The sequence below is a fragment of the Lynx canadensis genome, chromosome A3 (assembly GCF_007474595.2).
Source record: "Lynx canadensis isolate LIC74 chromosome A3, mLynCan4.pri.v2, whole genome shotgun sequence".
Taxonomy (NCBI): Eukaryota; Metazoa; Chordata; class Mammalia; order Carnivora; family Felidae; genus Lynx; species Lynx canadensis.
This window is the reverse complement of record NC_044305.1, coordinates 89735635-89758536: the sequence shown is the minus strand read 5'-3', so window position 1 is coordinate 89758536 and position 22902 is coordinate 89735635. Positions and strand designations below refer to the sequence as shown.

At 46.6% G+C, this 22902-nt stretch overlaps 1 protein-coding gene across 2 annotated transcripts; it reads right to left on the bottom strand.

Annotated features, from left to right (window-relative positions):
• Positions 1 to 438: 438 nt before the first annotated feature.
• Positions 439 to 22806, bottom strand: ACTG2 (actin gamma 2, smooth muscle). 2 transcript variants are annotated; one of them, XM_030310873.2, is made up of 9 exons: positions 22704 to 22806; positions 14747 to 14908; positions 13762 to 13890; positions 8671 to 8781; positions 8339 to 8423; positions 6656 to 6817; positions 5687 to 5878; positions 3032 to 3213; positions 439 to 660 (listed from the first exon to the last, which is right to left on the bottom strand). In XM_030310873.2, exons 2-9 carry the CDS (start codon positions 14870 to 14872, stop codon positions 517 to 519), a joined length of 1131 nt encoding a protein of 376 aa, XP_030166733.1. In that variant the 5' UTR covers positions 14873 to 14908; positions 22704 to 22806; the 3' UTR covers positions 439 to 516. The 2 variants fall into 2 exon arrangements, with proteins under 2 accessions (XP_030166733.1, XP_030166735.1); XM_030310875.1 differs by lacking the exon at positions 22704 to 22806 and adding an exon at positions 20557 to 20678.
• Positions 22807 to 22902: the final 96 nt, after the last annotated feature.

Genomic DNA, 22902 nt, shown 5'->3' with positions numbered 1-22902 from the left:
TCAGAAGCAGGCTCCAGGCTCTGAGCCATCAGCCCAGAGCCCGACGCGGGGCTCGAACTCACGGACCGCGAGATCGTGACCTGGCTGAAGTCAGACGCTTAACTGCGCCACCCAGGCGCCCCTGAAAGCCTTTGTTTCTTAACACGCCCCCCCCCCCAAGAGTCATCTAGCCCTCATTCTTACTCATGTTGAAGGAAAAGGAAACAAGGTAGTAGAGTGAGAGTACTAGCTTTAGAGTTAGACACACTTGGATTTTAATCTTGGTTCTGTGGTCTTCAGCAAGTCCTTAACTTCTCTGAGCCTCAATTTCCTCATCCATAATACGGGGATATGTGTATCTCACAGGATCATTGTGTGGATTAAAAATAAGGTGTGAAAAGTCCTTAGCACCATGTAAAAGCCCAGGGGGGAGGAGAGAAAAAGCCCCACGCAGAGAAGTAAGGCTTGCAGGTTTTAATATTTCATGATTAGTAACAGAGCAGTCTCAAGGGGATCCCCAGAGAATCTGTTCTGACTTTAGAAGCACTTCCTGTGGACAATGGAGGGCCCTGCCTCATCATACTCAGGCTTGCTGATCCACATCTGCTGAAAGGTGGAGAGAGAAGCCAGGATGGAGCCTCCAATCCAGACTGAGTACTTCCGCTCTGGGGGAGCAATAATCTGCAAAGAATAAATGTGGTGAATCACCGTCAGTCCCCAAGGCAAGAGCGAGGTGGTCTGGGAATCCTCTCATTACAGAGCGAGCTGCCCCAGGTAAGGACAGCTGCACGGTCAGAAACAAACAGGGTAAACCTTGTGGTAGATTAGATTGCTGCTCAGATCTTTGTCCCTCCCTCTCCCCACCCCGCCCCCATGGGAAGGATGCGTTGCTTCACCCTGTGGCTTTGGTCTGGGCCTTGTATTTGCTTTGACCAATGGGACTTAGGCAGACGTGATACAAACGGGAGCTTGAAATGCGCTTCAGGCATGCAGCCGGGCAGGCTCTCTTGTGCCTCTGCCACCTTCAGGGGAAGGGCTTCCCTTGAGAAGCTGCTGGCCCTTCACCTGGGCCCCACAATGAGATACGGACCTGACCTGAGCTGGCTAGACCTGCAGGGCTGCCTAGCCGGGCGTGACTTAGATTGGCCGACTCCCAGCTGATCTGCAGATGCACAAGCAACAAACACTTAGTGTTAGGTCCCTGGGATTTCGCAGTTGCTTGTGCCTCAGCCATAGATGACCCGTGCAAACACCTGCAGGGAAAGTGCTGCTCTGTTCCTGCCTGGAGTTCGGACGCATGGGCGGCTCAGCCAGTCTGAGTCTTCCAATCCCGAGCCAGCCGGTCCACTCACACCCTGTCTTGAGCTTCATCTGTCAACAGCCACTTATATCTGACAAGTTCTCAAGTTCATACACACACGGTTCATCCTTGCCCCTGCAAGTCCTGAGCTTAGCCTTTAGAAATTGGTTGTCCTGTCAAACAATTTTGAACTCCACCTAAAAGCAGGTCCAGAAAGACTGCTATTAAAGGGTCTAAGAATTCAGTGCTAGAAGAAACCAGACACTGGATTTTTTTTTTTTTTTTTTGTCTACTTAGGCTCTCTCTACATATTTCCTAAATTGCAGAGATCATGGAATTGGAGAGGAAGAAGAGTCTTTAAAAGTTATCTTATTATTCAGTCAGACAAAAGTCACTTGGTCACTCTTTGGACTGACACCTCAAGGACAGCATGGCCACTTTATTGCTGCGCCACTCTGGTTGTGAGAAAACACTGGGCTGTCCTGGGCTGGTGTCCTTGGTCTCACATCTCTTCTTCCACATCCTTGCAGCCTGTCTCATCTCCCCAATTCTTCTGTACAAATCCTGCTGTCCAGTTTGGCTGGGGGTGTTTGTCCCTGCATACACACACCATGGGGAACCTTTGTGCTCTGTATTTTTCCTGCTTCAAGTGCCCTTTCCCCTCCTCTTGTCTTATTTAAGTCACCCTCTCAGTGATCATGTCTACGAATCACTCAGGGCAGTGGCTCACAAATTGGGATATGCATCAAAACGCTGGTGTTCATTTATCAATGTAGGTGATGGGACACCCCGAATCTGTTGAGCCAGAATCTGGGGGCGAGGCGAGGTGTGAGATCCTGACACATGATCCTGGTAAAAAGCCCCTGCCCTGGCCCTGGCACAATGCCCCCGGTATGGCAGGCCTTAGTAAGTACGGTGGCTCCAGTGGCTCCCGGTGACCTACTCTGCTTCCCTGTGCTGAGCACCATATGCTAGAAAGGGGGAAGGCCTAGGGCAGCCCTCCTTTGTGAAAAAGGTTCTTAGAACACATTTCCTCAGATCAGGCCTACTCCCAGAGACCACCTTGACTGTGAGACTTTGTAACTTTTAATCTATTCATTATCTGTATTCAATTCCCAACTCTTTTTCTAACCCTGCTAGAAGCAAATCTCCTAGAAGCCCTAAAAGCTCTGTATGGTTGTTGGGGACCAGAGGCTGGGGTGGGCCCCTGTTCTGATGAGGCCTGTGAGGTGAGCCGCCCTGGTGAGTAGCCACATGGGGAGGACCGGAACCAAGAGGAGACAACAGATCAAAGGCTGCCCAGGAATCAAGTGATGTGTCTGTGAGTGAACCAGCAGCCTGACCCACGCCACACTTTCTCTCCGAAACTTTGACCCTCCTCTGGGGCAACACAGCCCTTTTAAAGTCTAAAGATGCTGTAGTATTGCTTCCTTCTTTTCTTTCCATTTCCCTCCTCCTGATTGCATCCTCAACCCCCTCAATATTCTCGTCATCCCAAGCTCTTTCACCCCCTTCTCATATGACATCACGTGATTACATTTGAGATACCATGCTAAACGTATCTCCAGCTCACCAGTGCCCAAGGAGCATAATCCCCTGAGATGAAATCTGCCCTAGACCAGGACGATGCTGAGCCCAGGAGACCACCAAGCTATGGGCCTGGCAGAGAGACTTGGAGCATCTCCCAAGTAGGCAGGTCTTTGGGACCTTTGTATTTTCCCAAAGGGTGGAGGGAACTGGGACAGGACCCACCTTGATCTTCATGGTGCTGGGGGCCAGGGCTGTGATCTCCTTCTGCATCCTGTCAGCAATGCCAGGGTACATGGTAGTGCCCCCGGAGAGGACATTGTTGGCATATAAGTCCTTGCGGATATCGATGTCACATTTCATGATGGAATTGTAGGTGGTTTCATGAATCCCGGCAGACTCCATGCCTAGTACAGGTCGTAGTATCTTGTCAACATCCATCACGTCATAAATACCCACACTTTCAGCTCCTCAAGTGACCCTTCTGTTGTTGCAGCGACCTCAGTACACACCCTTAATCACCTCCCAGGATTAGACCTCTAACTGGCCAGTGGTTCTTCCTGTTCTGACTGACCTGTCACATTTTTCACCCAAGATACATTTCTTTTTCTTTTTTTTTTAAGTTTATTTATCTTGAGAGAGAAAGAATGCTAGAGGAGGAGGGGCAGAGAGAGAGAATCTGAAGCACAGGTTTCTGTGCTTCTGACAGCACAGAGCCTGATGTGGAGCTTGAACTCACACAGTGTGAGAACATGACCTGAGCTGAAATCAAGAGTCAGATGCCTAACCAACCGAGCCACTCAGGAGCCCCACCTGAGATATATTTCTAAGGGAACATTCCACTGTGTCATCTTTTTTCAAGCCTTATTGAGCTAGAATTCATATATCATAGTTTTCACCCCTTTAGAGTTCAGTAGCTTTTAGTATACTCACAGATTGTGCAAACTCTAATTTCCAAAACCTAATTTCAGAACATTTTTAACACCCCAAAAAGAAACGCTGTCCCCATTAGCAGACACTGCCATCTCCCCTGTCACCCCTTGCCCAGACCTAGATAACCACATATTTATTTTCTGTCTCTGTAGATTTGCCTGCTTTGGGCATTTCACATAAATGGAATCATATAATACGTAGCCTTTTGTGTCTAGCGCCTTTCACTTAATGTTATGTTAATGTTAACATTTCATATAATGTTTTCAAGGTTCATCCATGTTAGAGCCTGCGTCAGTTCTTTATTCTCTTTTATTGCTAAACAGTATTCCACTGCGTGGATATACCCATCATATCATCTTTGACAGCCCCCTAATCTAGAGGTTACATCTAGCTACCTTAGCCTGGCACCAAGACTTTCCACAGTGAAAGGCCTGCATGCCCAACCAGCTCGTGCCCACCTACCTAGTCTCCCCCACCTCTAGTAGTTTCCCCATGTGACAGAATTTCACACTGAGGTTAGAGGAATCTTCCTAAAATACAAACCTGACCCTGCTACACTGCCAGCTAAAAACTTGCAGGGATCTTCATTGCTAGTATGATTAAACACCATGCTCTTCGTGGGGTCTGGCAACTCCTTCCAGTTTCCCCTGTGTGCAAACACACACACACACACACACACACACACCCCTACTTCTCCCATCATGTCCCAAATAGAACATGACCTTTCACACCTCCATGTCTTTATAGGTAGCCTTCCATCCTCCTTGTAGGCCATTCCCATCCTGCACTCCTTCCGTCCCCAGATACCATCAAATGATACTCATTCTTCAAGATGCTGTTCAAATGTTCACCTTCTCTAAGAAGCCTTCACTGATTTCCTAGGCTTCTATCACTTTGTGCAGTTGGTATATAACACTACACCATCTATCAGCATTTGCTCACAGGCCCATCTCTTCTTATACACTCCTCGAAAAAAGTAGTTGTCCTTGTATTAAATATTCTCTTATTTAATCCTTGTTGTAACCCTATCTAGTAGGTACTATCATTATTTATACTTTATAGATGAAGAAACTGAGGTTTGAAGAAGGTAACGCATCCAAGGTGACAGGGTCTGAAGGGGCAGAATCAGGACTTGAGACCAGGTCTGCCCCCACACCCATTCTGTTTACCACTGTGGGTTTTGGTCCCAGTGACCTAAATGTTGGGCCATCCAAGAAGTGTCTTGTGTATTAACCTTATTCTTAGTTTTATGTTATATTCCCTGTTCTGCTTTTCCTTTATTTTGATTTTCCTATACTTTTATTTAAAATCAGATTTTATCGGGGCACCTGGGTGGCTCAGTCAGTTGAGCGTCCGACTTCGGCTCAGTTCATGATCTCCCGATTCATGAGTTTGAACCCTGCATCGAGCTCTGTGCTGACAGCTCAGGGCCTGGAGCCTGCTTCAGATTCTGTGTCTCCCTCTCTCTCTGCCCCTCCTCCACTTGCACTCTGTCTCTCTCTCTCTCTCAAAAAGAAATAAACATTTAAAAAATTAGATTTTGGGGCGCCTGGGTGGCGCAGTCGGTTAAGCGTCCGACTTCAGCCAGGTCACGATCTCGCGGTCCGTGAGTTCGAGCCCCGCGTCGGGCTCTGGGCTGATGGCTCAGAGCCTGGAGCCTGTTTCCGATTCTGTGTCTCCCTCTCTCTCTGCCTCTCCCCCGTTCATGCTCTGTCTCTCTCTGTCCCAAAAATAAATAAACGTTGAAAAAAAATTTAAAAAAAAATTAGATTTTATCTAGTTGTATTGTTGATGTGTTTTTGGTTCTTCTTGGGAAAATGTGGGCTATGTATAAACCATAAACAAAGTGTGCACGGCTCCTGGTGTTTCTCCCTCCGTCCCCCCACCCCTCTACCTCACCCCCCCACCCCCGCTCTCGATCAGCAGGGACAGTGGGCAACACCTCACCTATGAAAGAAGGCTGGAAGAGGGTCTCAGGGCAGCGGAAGCGCTCATTGCCAATGGTAATGACCTGCCCATCTGGCAGCTCATAGCTCTTCTCCAGGGAGGAAGAGGAGGCTGCTGTGGCCATCTCGTTCTCAAAGTCCAGGGCGACATAGCACAACTTCTCCTTGATGTCTCGCACAATTTCTCGCTCAGCTAGTAAGAGGAGAAATGACAGAAAGCAGATACTCTGTTCTGTCAGTTTGTCCTATTTTGATCTCCGTGAAAACCTCCTCCTCTACTCTGAATTCATTCTTAGGATAAATGTTAATTTTTCATTCCTCTTCCTAAAGTGCAAGTTCAAAATCTTGATTCCCAGGCAAAACTTCGCATGGGCTTTTCTCCTTGCCATCTTTACTCTGCCCTGACAAAGCTACAGGCCTTCCCGAGGGCCTTACAGGACACATTTCCGGCTAGATGGAGGAGAATCTGCTGTGATCTTACACAATCTAGGAAGGGCCCTGCCTAAGATCTCCTCTTGTCCAGGGTGGCCACTGAGGCATGACAACTTCCCCTTAGAAATTCAGACCTTATTTATTCCATGTGTCCTCAGACAAACCACAAATGCCCCTAAGAAACAAAATGCATCATCAGATTTTTGCTACCATTTAGCACTGTAAAAACCATCTCTGATCCTGGTGTGGATGTGGACAGAGGTAGCAGGTCCCTGGGGAAGCAGGGAATGCTCTGAAAGGGCACTTAGGAGGGTTTGTCGCCCTCCCGAGGGCATCTTGGTTGGGAACCTTCCTCCATAAATAAGGCCGCCTTGACTACCTGGTCTTGTCCAGAGGCCCAGCCCCAGCCTAGGGGCCTCCTCATCTATCCCAGGAGAGTTTGAGGGCAGGGGGCCACAGACTTCTCATCAAAGAACACCTGGTCCTAGATCAGATTTCATTCTGAGCTCAAGTGAGAATCAGGGAAGGGGCTGGATACCTGTGGTCACAAAGGAATAGCCTCTTTCTGTGAGAATCTTCATGAGGTAGTCAGTGAGGTCACGGCCAGCCAGGTCAAGACGCATGATGGCATGGGGCAGTGCGTAGCCCTCATAGATGGGGACATTGTGGGTGACGCCATCCCCCGAATCCAGCACGATGCCTATGGACAGAGGGATAGGACCCATGAAAACTTCTTGTCTTTCATCTTTCTGGGACCAGTTGCCAAATGATCCTCAATTACCATACTTTTCTTTAGCAGCTAAGAGAATTCACCCACCATAAGGATCAATAATAATATTTTTTGTGTACATCAATTCATTCTCCAAAATGAGAAGGTAGCTTTCTGGAAGGCAAGTAAAACATCTTCCCTTCTTGTATTCCTTAAAACACTTTCATAGTAATGCATACTTGTCAGTGTGCATCTCAATTGCACATTCTTTAAGGAGACTGGATAATCTGCACATCCTTCTGGCATTAAACTAACACATATGCACATGCATGGAGAATGTTAGATCTGGAAGGGACCATAAAAACCATCCAATTAAAAAAAAATAACATTCTTGACTGATGAAACTTATTAAACCATGGAGGGAAATGAGCTTTTCAACACGATAATAAATCTCAATCCATATCATAATCTGTGGAGAAACACTAATATTATTATTGAATCATTATTATTTAATAAGTCGAGGATGTTCTAGCCAATGCAATATGACAGAAAATAGAAACAAGAGGTATTATCAAAAAGAAACAGAATTGTCATTATTTACAGATGATGAGGCTGTATACCTAGAAGACCCAAGAGAATCAACTGAGACATGGCCAGAGCTAATAAGATGGCTCAGTAAGGGCCCGATACGAAATAAACATCCAGAGACCGGTAGTTTGCACTTGTACAAGGATGCTGATCACAGCATATTTTATAATAAAAAATAAAAACTGGAGACAACCTAAAAGTCCAGCAGTAGATAAATGGTAAAACAAATAAGTGAATTATAGAACCATCATACATTCCCCATCACTGTCCTTGTCATCAGCAGTGAAACAATCTTTTCATTTTGCCTCTCCCCCACTAGACCATTAGCTCTGGGATGGCAGGGCTGTCTCATTTGTCATTGTACGCCCATGGCCTGGTGCAGTCTTTGGCACCTGGTAGGGAGTAATGGAAATGTCTGAAGAATGAATGAATGAATGAATCAATCAATCAATCAATCATTCATTGAATCAATGAATACTTGAATGAATGAATGTTGAACAATGTTCATGGAAGTTATCGAGTCCCCATTATAAATTGCTCTATCTTGAAGTTCCTTCTGTTTCCCTGAGCACCCTTCTATACCAAGGGCACATACATGTCCACCATCACAGGCGCATGAGCAGAAACATTCCAATACTGCTAGAAAGTGTATGTAAGCTCAGGGACTGACTGCTGTGAGGGAAACAGCCCTCGCTGGATGTACTTGTCATGCTTCGTTCATATAAATTCTTGCCAGCTCTACTGGGTAGACCTGAATGCATTCCACATGGGCTTCCCTTCTGTTATCCCTAAGCAGGGTTTTCCCTGCACTTTGACTGTCCCTTTGAATCTTCTGAGCAGGAACTTCTGCAGGAGCCCAGCTTTCTCTACAGCACCTGCCCCCCCACATCAAGTCAGGAAGGGATCAGATTACAGGCTGCTCACCTGTTGTGCGGCCAGAAGCATAGAGAGAGAGCACAGCTTGAATGGCGACATACATGGCAGGGACATTGAAGGTCTCAAACATGATCTGAAAGGACAACGAAGAATGAAGGATGATCTGGCAGAAATCACAGCACCTCTTGGCTCACGGGATGGTTTGTAACCTTATTTAGGGCAAGGGCTGTGCCTATTTACGCCACCCCACCTCCCATAGGGCCTGACATAGACTACACACATAGCATGTCCTCAAAAATTTTTGCTGCACTGTTGTGTGAAAGGGAGAAGGGATCCATGCTGCTTTCTTGTGTCATGCTTAAGACTTCTTGGCCTCTTACCTGGGTCATCTTCTCCCTGTTGGCCTTGGGATTTAGGGGGGCCTCTGTGAGCAGGGTGGGGTGTTCCTCAGGTGCTACCCGCAGCTCATTGTAGAAGGAGTGGTGCCAGATCTGGTTGAGACAAAAGTCAAATGAGCTGAGGAGTCTCCTATAAAATTCCACTGGCATGTACATGCTGGGGGAGCATGACACAATGTCCACAGCATGGGATGGGTCTGAAGAGAAGACTGTCAGTCCTGGGAATTTCTGCTTAACCTTTGGAGTTTACATTCCTTTTCAACAGAGCCCTAGACAGGACTCAGATCTGGGGCCAATATACTTAGCGTCTTGATTATTTCCATAGGAAATTCCCTCCTCTTTACTCTTCTTCTGTTCCTCTGACTTTCTTCCCTGGGGGGCCAGACCCATTGCATCTCTCAGTATTCCTTGCTTCCTGGCTTCTGGCTATGCTTGGCGGATGGAAGACATCAGCAAGAGGCTGGAGAGTGGGAAGAGGGAGAGAGGTCAGGGTGTTTCTCCAAGCAATGGTGTGGCTCACTGTGAGCCCAGCTCCTATTGGGTGGCTCCTCTTCCAGCTCTAGTGACACTGCCCCTAACCCACCTTTCAGGCTTAGGGTGTAAGAGCTTTCCTCTGTTCCTAGTACTTGGGTGCCTCAACGACTCTTCCTGGTTCCCTCCCCCTGCTCACACCTCTCTGTGGGAACCTGACAGATATGCTTGAACTGTCACTGTCTATTACTGGCCAGGCTGGTGCTTTAGAGCAGGGTTTCCCAACCTCAGCACTTTGACATTTCAGGTTGGATAATTCCACGATGTGAGAGGCTGACCTATGCATCACAGGATGTTCGGCATTCCTGGCCTCCACCCACTAGATGCCAGTAGCACCTCTCCAGCTATGACAAGCAAAAATGTTTCCAATCATTGTCAAACGTCTCCCAGGAGGCAAAATTGCTCCTGTGGAGAATCACTGCTTTAGAGGAAGCTATTTCTTCTCACCGTGTCCAATGATCCAAGACAACCAAATAGGACTCTACATCTCAGAGGGATTCAGCAGAGTGGCAGGGACATAGGGCTCTGATTTCCTCAGAGGCGGGGCATAGGGTCATTTGCTTCCATTGCACCCATATATTTGTGGACTCCTGGCTTTGTGCTAGGATGGTGCTAACTGTAGTGAGGACAGATATGAAATCAGACATGGTCCCTTGATCTTGGTTTCAAGGCCCAGAGAGGAGTAAAACACCCAGGAAGACAAAATAGAAAGATATATCCACATTTTGAGTAAAAGAGGAGGCAGTTCATTATCTGGGGGATTTGAGTGGGCCCTGCAGGCAAAGGAAGGTCTCCAGAGGCTGAGAAGGGCATCTGAGGCAGAGGACATGGCAGAAGCCAAGGCCCTGTCTATGTAAGTTTCACAACAGAGATATGAATGGCAATGAGTCTTAATTGAGTGATGTCAGTATTTCTTCAAATGTGGGCCCCAGACGCTTTATCACAGAACGAGCTGGGGTGACTGCTGTTGGTGCAGGTTCCCAGGCTGGACCCTGGGTCCAGGAATCCGAATCATGGCTGTTGAGGCCAAATACCTGCACTTCATTTTCACTTAACTTTTTAGAGCTTTTACAAAGTACTTTAAGACTTAGAGATGTTGATAATTTTAAAATTATAGAACTATTTCTAAAAGGAGTAAAAGTCTCCCACATTTCCATCATCTAATAATAGTTAACACTTTGGCTTTTTCTTCTTACTAATCTTTCACCTTTGAGCATTTTCAAATTTATTACTATCATGACTTATTTATTTCATATACTTGTATTTATTTATTGTTACACTATTTTTATGTTTTTACATTCAATCTTGTTTCCTGCCACTGTTTGGTGCGTGTAACATAAATAATTTCTTTTTTCATAGTAAACATTTCTTTTTAATTAATTGAACATTTATTTTTAATGCTTATACAACATTTCATCATATGCTATCATATATTTAATTGTATTACTATTCATGGTATCTTTGATTTTCGTTTATAAATAATCCTATCATAGCTATCTTGTACATATTGTATTTCCTTTTTCTATTCAGAGCATTTCCAAAGAAAAGAATTTTAAAAGTGGAATTACTAGGCTATTAGCATGGTGATTGGAAGACCTTTTTAAAAAATGTATTTATGAAAGAGATGGGGGGAGGGCAGAGAGAGAGATAGGGAAAGAGAGAGAGAGAGAGAGAGAGAGAGAGAGAGAGAGAGAGAGAGAAAATCCTAGCAGACTCTGCAGCACAGAGCCCAACACGGGACTCGAACTCACGAACCATAAGATCATGACCTGAGCCGAAATCAAGAGTCAGATGCTTAACCAACTGAGCCACTCTGGCACCCCAGAAGACCTTTTCATTTCTTTTTACCAGCAAAGAGGCTAAATTACTCTTTCCTCCAGAATAAGAAAGCCCATTTTTCCCCTACCTGCATCCAGGGTTCTCACTCTTAATATAGGAAATAATTTGGTAGCGAAATATAATACCTCATTGTTTTACTTTGACAATTTACATTTGTTTCAAATGAGTTTAAGTGTTTTCAGATTTGCAACTTTTTATAATTTCTGTTTGGTGGATTATCTGTTCATGTCCTTTATTTATTTGCCCAGTGGAGACTTTGTATTTTTTGTCATCAATTTACATTGGCTGTTTATATTAATCTTCATTGCTCTTGTGAATTTTTTTGCAACTTATTGTTTGCCTTTTACATTTGGTTATGTTTTTCACATACTAGAAGCCATGATTTTTTGAAAATCACATTTGTCATTTTTTCCCTCTATGACTTCTTTCACCAGAAATTTGATAAATGCTCACGCTTACTATGCTGTATTTCTTTACCATTTGAATTTTTATATTTAACTTTTATATTCAGTTTATATGTGTTTGGTGAAATGGTGTATGGTAGGGGCCATAAAGACTTCCCATCCCCCAAATAACTCATCAGTTGTTCTGGAATAATTTGTTGACCAACCCTGTTCTCCCTTTGGTGTTCAAAGTTTCATTTATCATGTATTTCCTCTTTACCTTTGTGCTAGTACCAAACTATTTTAATTTGTATACTATATTATATTTTAATATGTGAACATGGCAAGCTTCTCATAGTTTTCCTTACTCATTGTGTTCTCATAAATTTTGCCTTATTTATTTCTCCAAACGTACGTTATTCATGATTACCCTGCAGAATTAAAAATTGTGATTTTTTTTTTTTTTACTCAAACTCATGGCAGCAGAAAGGAGGATGGTAGTTACCAAGAGCTGGGGTTGGGGAGACAGGGAGATGTTGGTCAAGCGGTACAAAGCCTTAATGCAGGATGAATAAGTTCTGGAGATTTAATGTATAGCATGGTGACTATAGGTAACAATACTGTCCTGTGTATATGAAATTTGCTAAGAGTGTAAATCCTAAGTGTTCTCAGTACAAGGAAAAAAAAGTCACTATGTGAGGTGGTAGGTACATTGATTAGTTGGAATGTGGTGGCTCTTACATATATAAATGTGTATCAAGCCATCAGCTTGTACACCTTAAATATATACAATTTTAGGGGCGCCGGGGTGGCTCAGTCGGTTAAGCGGCTGGCTTCGGCTCAGGTCATGATCTCGCGGTCCGTGAGTTCGAGCCCCGCGTCGGGCTCTGTGCCAACAGCTCAGAGCCTGGAGCCTGTTTCAGATTCTGTGTCTCCCTCTCTCTGACCCTCCCCCATTCATGCTCTGTCTCTCTGTCTCAAAAATAAATAAACGTTAAAAAAATTTAAAATATATATATACAATTTTAAAAATTGTGAGTTTTTTATTAGAAAGGCAATGAGCCTATAAATGAATTTGGGAAGATTTGACAGCTTTCCCCTATCCTATTTTTCTTTGAGGTGTATAATATATGTTTAGGAATTTCTTTAAAGAGGTCACACATTATTACTACTAAAATAATTACTGCTAAAATATTTTTATACCAAAATATTTTGTCTATTATGTTTTTGAATTAGATTCTGTTAGATACTATGAGTAATAGATGCCATTTACTGAGTACAGTGTTCCATGTCTTGAGATCATATGGGTACCTAATTCAGTCTCCAAAGCAACCGTAATGAAGTAAGTATTTTTATCTACACAAATGGAGAAACTGAGGCTCAGAAGGAAGAACCCACTGCCAGACCTCCCTGCCACGGACTCCAGGGTCTGTGCTCTTAGCCACTGCACAGCGTAAAAGCTTCACACCCCAAATAACTGAATCTGGGATTTAGACAAGAGTAGAGTGTATTACAGATTTCACAGCAACATCCTCCTTTCTGGTCGCAGTCTGTTCGATAAGCATTCTATGGCACTTCAAAAGGCACTCCTTGCAAAAACAAGGATTCTCAGACAAATGTCAGCAGAACATATCAAAAGAATATTAGGAAGGCTCTATTAGCATTTCCCACATGTGATTTTGTTGATCACAAACTACCTTTTAAAAATCCCCCCCTTACCCCTGCATTTTCTTGTGCGCACACACACACACACACACACACATTTCTAGAAACCCCTAGAGAGTCCTACTTAGAACTTTCATTAGAGAATCATCATAACGATATGGCATTAATGCAGCTCCCTGAGGTCATGACAGGAAAAAATGAAAGGGAGAGAAGCCATTTGCCCCCATAGAGGCAGCAGCAGCATTGAGCACCTGCTAGAGCGAAAGCTGTTTGAAAGGATGAAGCTGGGCATTAGGTAGGACAGGTCCTCAGACCCCAGACAGGGAGTTAGGAAGCTACTGTCAGTTAATGAGGAGCTACCGAAGCTTCTCGAGAAGATGAGGGACACGATCTGATCTGTTTTTAGGAAGACTAGCTTTGCAGCAGTGCAGCGAATTCACTGGATGGTGAGGCTGGAGACAAAGAAATCAGGAAGCCATTGCAGCCGTCCAATGAGAGCCATTGGCAGCCCCACGGGGAGTGACCAGGGGGATGGACGAAGAAGGAAGGAAGGCTATGAGACACATCTTAGAGGCACTTGACAGGACAGAGGCCTGTGGGAGACGAGGGTCATGACGGTGTATTATTATACCAAAAGGGGGGAGTCCACCAATACCTTCTCCATGTCATCCCAGTTGGTGATGATGCCGTGTTCAATGGGGTACTTGAGAGTTAGGATCCCTCGCTTGCTCTGAGCCTCGTCCCCGACGTAGCTGTCTTTCTGGCCCATTCCCACCATTACACCCTGTAATGCAAAAGACAAGGAAGAAGCAGATTGGCCGAGGGCTCCACTTACGGGGATCTAGGCACTGGAGGGGCTGTGAAGAAGGATACAGATGGGAAAGATATCTTTCTTCCTGGAGACAGGACAGAATGAGACATGGGCGAGGCAGGTACTGATGAATGTGGAGGTGGCGTGGAGAGAAGGGGGAGGGTTTCCTGTGGGCTCGTCTCTCTTCTCTCTCCTAAGACAACGTCATTTTCCGAGAGAGCAGGGCCTTCCATGCGCTTCTTCCCTCACTTCACACACACAGGGCTCACACTTGCTCTCCTCAGATACCCTCTGCTTACATTCTGACGTCCCCACATCTTGGCTCCTGCTCTTCTCTGCATATGAGGAGATCCTCCGTATCCTCAGTTTTCCCTTTTCTGCAAAGCCTCTCTTCCCTGGTCCCTCCACTCATATTTAATCTCTCCCTCCTTTGTGCTCCTCCTGGTGAAATATTTTGCCTCTGTTGTAGCCTGTGATCTCAAGTTAGTTCACAGAGTGTACATTTCTTAAAAGCAAAGTTCTTATTTACTTGCAGGTATTTTTTACAAGTTTCTTCCAAAGACTTGAGCCAAACATAATACCATCCCTGCATGCCTGGGCTATGTTGGGTTTAGTCCTGGATATGTCTATTTGAAGGGTCTTGCTCTGTTAGTTAACTGGAAACGAGTCCCCCCCACCCCCAACACATGCACTCACAAAGCTCACACACACACACACACACACACACACACACGCGCGCGCGCGCGCGCACACACACACGTCAGGTAGTCTCCACCATGCAGCGTTTACTCCTAGAGGCTCAAAGCCTTGGGTCCAGATGAGCACATACCTGGTGGCGAGGGCGGCCCACGATGGAGGGGAAGACAGCCCGGGGGGCATCATCTCCAGCAAAGCCAGCCTTGCACAGGCCAGAGCCATTGTCACACACGAGCGCAGTGGTCTCCTCTTCACACATGGTGAGTGTGGCCGAGTGAACCGGGGGCTGGAGCACCTTTGGGGCAGGGGGAGAAGAGAACTAGTCAGCGCCTTGTCAAAATCATGCTGGAGACAGGCTTCTTGGTTCTGAAGCTTGACTCCACCTCCAACCAGGGCCCAGTTCCACGAAGAGCAGACATGGGCCTGAACTCCCACTCCCTGGCAGCTGGACTTCTTCCCTGGAGCCTGCTGTCCCGGGCTGGATTGTGTCCCCACTGCCCCAGGTCATATGTTGAAGTCTTCACCCCCAGCATGTCAGAGCAGGACCATATTTGGCAATAGTGTCTTTAGACAGGTAATTAAGGCAGAATGAAGTCAATAATCTGACTGGTGTTCAATGGGACTAATCTAATAGGATGGATATCTTTATAGGATGTGGACATCAGAAGCGGCTCGGGGAGGAAGGGCAGCCTGAGAGGAGAGAGGATTCTGGACAGGAAGCCCAGTCCCTGGCTCTTCGGGTGGAGAAAGCAGCAGTCCGTCCGCTGATGCTCATCACTGCATTGGGATGGCTGCAAAGTGGTGAGGGAGTTCATTTTTCCCACATCTGTTGCAGGTTTTCTTTCTTTCAGGGAGGCTAAAAGACAACAGCTGACGACTCGTTGGCGCTCGGTTACAAAGAAGAAACAACAGAAGCTCAGGGAAGGGCGTGCAGACTGCCCCCTGGCCTGGGGGTCCCCCAGGGGGACAGGTGGAAGACAGAAAGGCCCTGGGCTCAGGGAGGTTAACTCTCAGCAGTCCAGGAAAAACAGGTGGCTGCTGAGGAGGAAGGCCCCGGAAGCTTCATTCAGAACATTTGACCACAGGCCGGGAAGGAGATAAATGCTATGGAAATCTGTGACCCTGGCTCTTCCGTGGCCTCACATCAAAGGTGGACAAAGCAAGGAGGAGACAGAGACACAGGCTTGTGAATATGAGGTCAGAAAGGCAAAGTCGAGGCTGAGCAGAAGGTTAGTAACACACTTTAAGGCTAAAAGGAAGCTCTTCCCTGTTACATTCAAAGCAGAGTGGACACCAGGGAAGAAGCTGCTGTGACTTCCTGAATCCAGCTCTGCCTCTGTCCCTGTTCCCCCTGGGGTTCCCCATGGCCATGGATCAAGTCCCAGCCCTCTAACTCAGGCCACAGAGCTCCCCAGGGTCTGGCCGGGCCTGTGTCTCCAGGCTCACCTTCCCTCTTGCCCCCTCTTGGCCTTCTCACTCTGCCTATATGGACTTTCTTTCCATTCTCTGAACTGTGTCATCTTCTCTCCCTGCCGGACCTTGAGACGCAGGGTCTGGAGCACCCTCCCCTCACCTGTTTGCTACTCTAACTCCTATCACCTGCCAGGCCTCTGCATGGACACTGCATTTTCATGAGGCCTCTCTGGCCCACCAGTCTGTCAGTAGCCCCTCTTCTTGGCCCCACAGCACCTTGAACTTGCATGAGCAATGATCAACTCTGCATATCCCGGCTCGTTCGTAGCTCTGCAAAGGCAGGAGCTGGGTCTGTCCTGTTCCCCCCATGATTCTTCAGTGTGCCCAACACAATATCTGGCACAGAGTGTGCTTTTAAATGTTTGTCATCAAAATGAAGGAGTGAATTAATCAATGGGAGTCAAGGAGAAGGATTTTCAGAGTAACAAAGATAGACCAAACACTGGTAAGAGGAACTCAAGGTGTGAGATGAGATGGAGATTGAAGGACAGCACCCTCCCCTAGCTGCTTAAAACAATATTGTTTCTGGTCTGAGCAGTGTCTGGATTGCAGAGAAGATCCTAACTTCCTACCATGTTAGAAGAGTGGGAAATGAAGGGATGTCAGAAAACTGAAGATGGGCAAAGTTTGTTCTAATGTTCAAAAAGGGAAAGAAAGCAGATTTCTCAAACATCAGTTAATCTTGATATGCAAGGTAGGCAGGTTTCCAGAAGGCACTGTTAAAGAAGAAAGCATTATTAAAGAAGCAGTGATTTCTTATAATTACTAAGGGTTTACCAAGAACAAATGTTGACCGAGTGACAGCCTCCCCTTTTCCCCCAGGACTGCTGTGGGCTGGGAATGCAGAAGAAGGTGGGAGACCTTGGACCTTAACTTGATCATGGCATCTCACGAGGTCTCCTGTGATATCCCTATTGACAAAGCCATGTGGGCTGAACAATAAATGAGTTAGGCATATTTACAGCTGCCTGAATTACTGTCACTGAAAGGTGTTAATTAATGAGTCAACATCAACCTAGAGGCAGCAATATTCCTCCAGGCTCCACTCTCAGTCCTCTGTCACACATTTTTATAAATGCGTTGGATGAAAATATGGGGTACGTGCCGATCAAACTTCCAGAGCTGGAAAGAGTATAATATTAAATGTGTTGGATGGAAGAATCAAAACCTAAGATGATCTCAAAAAACAGAGAAAATGAGCCAAGTCAAATAATATTAAACCTAACAGGGTAAATACGAGGTTTTGCACGTGGGTCGAAATAAGCAAACTGTGATAGCTCTTGTTTAGCATCTGTAAGCGGGACATGGGGTCTTGTGAAGAGGGAGCAGTACTCTGGGGCCAGGCTAAAAGCTAACACCACCTCTAGCTGGGACACCAGGTCCGATGCTTGCCTCCCCGCCCCCTCCCGGCATCTGGCAAAGGTGTGGGGAGGTGGGTTTGCATTCACAGCGGAGGTGTGCCAAATTGCACTGCATTTCAGAAGGGGAATTCGAAAATCCTTGTCCCCGGTCTTAAAAATGTGCATAACTTTTGACTCCACAAAGGCACTTCCAGGATTTCATCCTTGGGAAACACTCATGGGTGAATGCAAAGATTGGCTACGGGCTAGTTTATCACAGCTTAAAATAACCAAAATTAGAAGCCACGTAATATCAAAGGAAGTTGTCGAATAATAAATTGGCTTGTAAACTAACTGCCTGAAACCTTTGTATAATGGGGAGAGCAGAATAGTTAATGCAACAGAAAAGGGGTGAGCTGCACTGCTAGGTGAAACATACCAGTATTGGCCATGCTTCCATTTTTGGTAAAAATGTATTTTTAATTTTAAAAAATGTGGGGCTCTTCACATAGATTACCTATTTAATCCTCATAAAAGCCCCAAGGGAAAATGTTTTTATTTCTATTTTACAGATTTGGAAACCAAGTCTCAGAGAAGGGAAGGAACTTGGCCCAAGGTCTCAGTCAAGAAGAGGCAGGGCTGGCATCAACTCAGAACAGGTTCCAAAGCCGGAAGCTTACACCTTCCTTAGTGAAACTGTCCTAACTTCTCCATGTTTGGTGTTTTTGCTTCTGTCTCTCCATCTCTCTAGAGCCGTTGGCAGCAAAAGGCCGAAACAAAAGGATCTGTGTTCACTTCTCTTTCTGAGCCTCTGCACCCCTCCTATGCCAGGACTAAGTCTGGGTTTATGTTTACAGCCCTCAAAACTAACTCAGTGCTTAGCAAACAGTAGGTGCTCAATAAACAGTGGGTGACCCCCACCACCACCCGAGTGGCCCCTTTCCAGACCTGATCTGCCCTGCCCCTGGGATCCCTGGGTCCCCACAGTCCAGTCTCCTGACAGCTTGCTCACACGGGCCTGATTTGAATCACAGGGAGACAGTTTTCTCTTCACAAGCTGGTCGGCTACCAGTTGTGCTGCCCTGTTCTAGCAGGTGGTCCACCAGGAAGGGAAAACCACCTCAAAAGCTAGAAGGTGGCCGAGAGGAAAAGCTGCATCTCTGTGACTATCTCCCTCTGGGGTCCCCTCAGCATCCCTCTGTGGTGTGATTTGTAGTTCAAGCCTGTCTGGCTTTTCAATGGACCCTTTTGTCTCCCGCTGAGTTCCCCACACACAGAAGGAGAGGATTGGACTTTGTTTCCCAAGCCGAGCAGCAGCTGAGACAAGCCACAAAGCAACTTAAAGCTGTCAAGTCAACAATGCCATTGTGCAGCACTTTAGCTGGATTTAAATCTGCTTTTTTGAAGTCAGAACCAAATGAGAAGTGACAGAGGTAAAGACAGGGGTAGGGCTGCTGGCCTGGAGTGGGGCCTCCATGGGGTCCCACACTGCCTGGGAAGAAAGGTTTCACCATGAAGCCAGGCTCTCCTGGAATGTCTTTGCCAAGAGAAATTCTAGACCTTTCTCAGCTGCTTGCTGGTAATTTGTGGCTAGGCTTGAGTGTGTCAGCTGAACCAAAGCCAAAGTCACTGTGGTTTCCCGGGGTCACAACCATTCTGTGCTCACAGAAAGCCAACAGAATTATTCTGGCTCTTTCGGCACATCTGGTCTTCACTGAGGATTTCAGAGTTAGAAACCCAGCTCCACCCCGCCCCTCAGGGTGGTCAAAACCCAAAGACATAATGAGTGCCAAAAAATGTGTTCATTCACTCATCTCCCTGGCCACCCTCAGGCAAACATGAGGGCAGAGACGTTAGCCCCCCAACCTGTCACTCTGAAGGAGACAAGATTTGGCTTCAGAGTTCTTTCCAGCTTCCCTTTCTTTCCCCTTCTCCTCCCTCAGGGTACCCCCTTCCCATGGCCCCTTCCCCCGAATCCCCCTCTGGCCTTCAGTTTCCTGGAAAGGGTAGCATCTGTCTCCTGGAATTGTGAAGCAAATGAAATAATGGAAATGTGGGGCACCTGGATGGCTCAGTCGGTTGAGCATCTGACTTTGGCTCAGGTCATGAGCTCATGGTTCATGAGTTTGAGCCCCATGTCCGGCTCTGTGCCAACAGCTCGGAACCTGGACCCTGCTTCAGATTCTGTGTCTCCCTCTCTCTCTGCCCCTCCCCCGCTCATGCTCTGTCTCTCTCTCTCTCTCTCTCTCAAAAAAAAATAATAAATAACCATTAAAAAAAAAAGAAATAGTGGAAACGAAAGTGCTTTATAATTGTAAATCAGGATCTGCAAACTAATGCCTGTTTTCGTGGGCCCCACCAGCTAAGAATGATTTTGACATTTTTCAGTGGTTGCAAAAAACGCCAAAGAATAATATTCTGTGACTTGAGAAAATTATATGAAATTTGAATTTCAGAGCCTATCAATAAAGTTTTATTGGAACACAGCCACACCTGTTCATTTACATACCGTCTATGGCTGCTATCCCTATGATGGCAGCCTTGAATAGTCGCCACAGAAACCTTTAGACTTGCAAAGCATAAAATATTTACTATCTGGCCTTCCTCAGAAAAAGTTTGCCAAACCCTGTTGCAAAGGGCTGCAAAAATCATAGTTCTTATGACCTCTCTTACTCTTCTCTATCAGAACTTGCTCCCATAATGAAGTCTGTCATATTGGAAGGAGTTGAACCATCCACTTCACAAATCAATGATAACTAAAGGGAAGACTGAACTTACACCACTTTCCAAAGGCATTTTCATTTCAGTACAAAATGTAAGTCCTGAAAGGAAGGCCTCTCAGATGGTGGGACCTCAAACAACAGTTGGAGAAATATTTTGCAGTGAGGGCTTCAAACGACATTAAGCAGCTGCCTATAATAATCTGCAGACACACATATCCATACAATTAGCCTGGCAGAGAGAAATAACTTAACAAAAAACGCTCCTGCGGTGGAAAATTCTAGCAGCAGCACCTCTAATCAACTTTGTTACCTTGACTTCGTTGGTATACTTAACTAAATTAAAAATGACTTCTGGTTAGTAATATTTCTGATCCTCAGGAATCTGCCGTTTGGGCCTGTTCTTTTACCTGCGCCTCTCTCTTGCTCTGCCGGATCCGCTCAGTCCAGACCCCTCTCCCGGGCTCTAGAAGACTGCCTGCAGGGCATCTATACCCCAGACCCCTAGCACCTCAACTCCACCTCCGGGGCTGCGGCCTTCATCACCATCCCCTACTTGGAACCGCCCGAGAGAGAAGAGCACCGCCCACTCTGGAGGCCACGCCCAACACCCGACTCCTCCCACTGCCCTCCCAACCAATCCTGGGGTCTTGTATTTCTGATTCCGCGCCACCGCGGTGCTCCAGCTCAGGGCCTCTGCACTCTCCGGTAGCGCTCTCGCCCTGTTCCAGTCCACTCTCTTCACCGCTGACAGAGCAGTCCCTTCAAAGGGCAGATCTCTTGCCGTCAGCTTCTGTTGTCCCCCATTGCCTAACCCTTTAGTGTATGAAGCTTTAGTAATCCAGCGCTGCCTGCCCCTCTGTTTAAACTGTCCCTGCTTCCTGTCTTGAAATCTAATTCATTGGAGTTGAGCCACTTCAACAGTCCAAAGACCATGCTTCCCTGATTTGGGGACTAGTCCTACATCAGTACCCTGCTCAGGTACCCTTCCTCCAGGAAGCCTTCCCAGATAACTCCAGGACTGGGTGACGGCCCCTCCTGGGCTTTATCTGTTTGTTTGCTCATCTCTCCTAGTGATTGCAGAAGCCTCTACACTGTCCCTAAGGAGCAGGAGCCTGACACATAATAAGTACTCAATAAATGTTGGTGCAATGAACAAAGGGAAGGAGAAAACTCTAGCCTCAAAGTCATGATGTCATACTGCCCATTTGGTATCCCAGACCTGGCATGTAGTATCTCATTGCTCATTGCATTTTCTCCAAGTACCTATCCATCTCCACCAGAGGAAGCTCAGTTTCTTTTCTGCTCAAAGGCTAACCTCCAAGTCTAAACTTGTTCGAATAGTAAAAAGCAAGCCCTCAGTGCCTCCCTGTGCAAAGTGTGGTTCCAGAACTGCAGCCTCAGCATCACTTGGGAGCTTATTAGGAATGAAGATTATCAGACCCCACCCCAGCCTACCGAATCAGAATCTGGGGTGCGGTGGAAGACAATCTGTGTTTTAACAAGCCCTGCAGGTGATACTTAAAGCACTCAGGGCCAGACCCTAACAGTGTTGAGCTGAGCACCCTATAAATGTATTATCTCGTTTAATCCCCACAACAACACTGCCAGGTAGGTATTATTACTAGCACTCCCATTTTACAGGTGAGAACATTGGGGTCACCAAGTAACTCTGGCAGCTGGGCAGTCTGCCTCCAAGAGCTCCACCACTGCACCAAGCTGCCTCAGCCACAAACAGATGTTCACAACTCTGGTCACAAAAGTGGAAACAGCCCCTTGGTCTCATTTCCCTCTTAATTATTTGTGCATGCATGTGTTGCAGGGGATCGGAGGGGAGGATGAAGGCATTGGTAGGTGGTTTCACAGCTGGGTGTGAGACTTTTGGGCAGGTCACTTAACTTCTCTAGGCCTCAGTGTCTTCAGAATGAATTAGATGACTGTCGTGTTCCCGCCAGCCCTAAACCTGCATGATGCCACAGGACACTTGCCCGTGCCCCAACCCTGAGTTTCCACATCCCCCAATGACCCTGGAGCCTTCAAGGACTGAGAAAATTCTCAATTCATCTCAGCCAAGCATGAATCAGAGGAGAGTGAGACCCACAAGGGGACTGAAGAAAACACACTTCCATTCCCAACACAGACATTTCATGGATCCTGGGACCATTGTTGGCTTTGATTCAAATACCCCGAGAAGAAGCTGTTTTCCTGCAAAACATCCACTTCCCTAAAACAGCCTCTCAGACATTCTGAATCATGACAAAGGACATGAGGTTATAGATCTGCAGTGGCCCAGGTGAGCAGGGTGAGTAGAGACCACAGGTGTTCTATCCCACCCACCATCCAGTCGCAGGGCTGTCCAGCATGCCCCATGCCCAGAGATGCCTTTTCCTGGAAGGCAGCAGCATGCCCGGAGGCCCCACTGCCCACCGAGCGCCTTGACATGTGAGCTGGGCCAGCGTCACGGAAGCCAGGCCAATCTGGAGGCACCTCCCGCACCCAGGGGGCCAGGCAGCCTCAGAAAGGAAGGGATGGCAGAAGCTGTGTGTGCAGTACTCACCGAGTATACGAGAGGTCCTTCTCCCAGTGACGGAGGGCTGGTGTGTCTTTGGCATAAATACCAGAGCAATATAAAACCCCAGAGGCGGATCTTCTTTAAACAGAGTCCCTAAAAAGGCCAGCTGACGGTGTGTTAACAATATTACCATATAAGGTGGTTTTTTCAATAAATCGGCCTAGGGGGGTGGGGAAGGGGGCTG

Bases quoted from the DNA above. Each gene is read 5' to 3' on its own strand.
- ACTG2 (XM_030310873.2), bottom strand. From the start codon at position 14,872: ATGTGTGAAGAGGAGACCACTGCGCTCGTGTGTGACAATGGCTCTGGC. The intron at 13,891-14,746 runs GTATGTGCTCAT...TTTGCATTACAG, and splicing joins TGGGCCGCCCTCGCCACCAG to GGTGTAATGGTGGGAATGGG. The intron at 8,782-13,761 runs GTATTGGTGGAC...TGTCTCAACCAG, and splicing joins ACTGGGATGACATGGAGAAG to ATCTGGCACCACTCCTTCTA.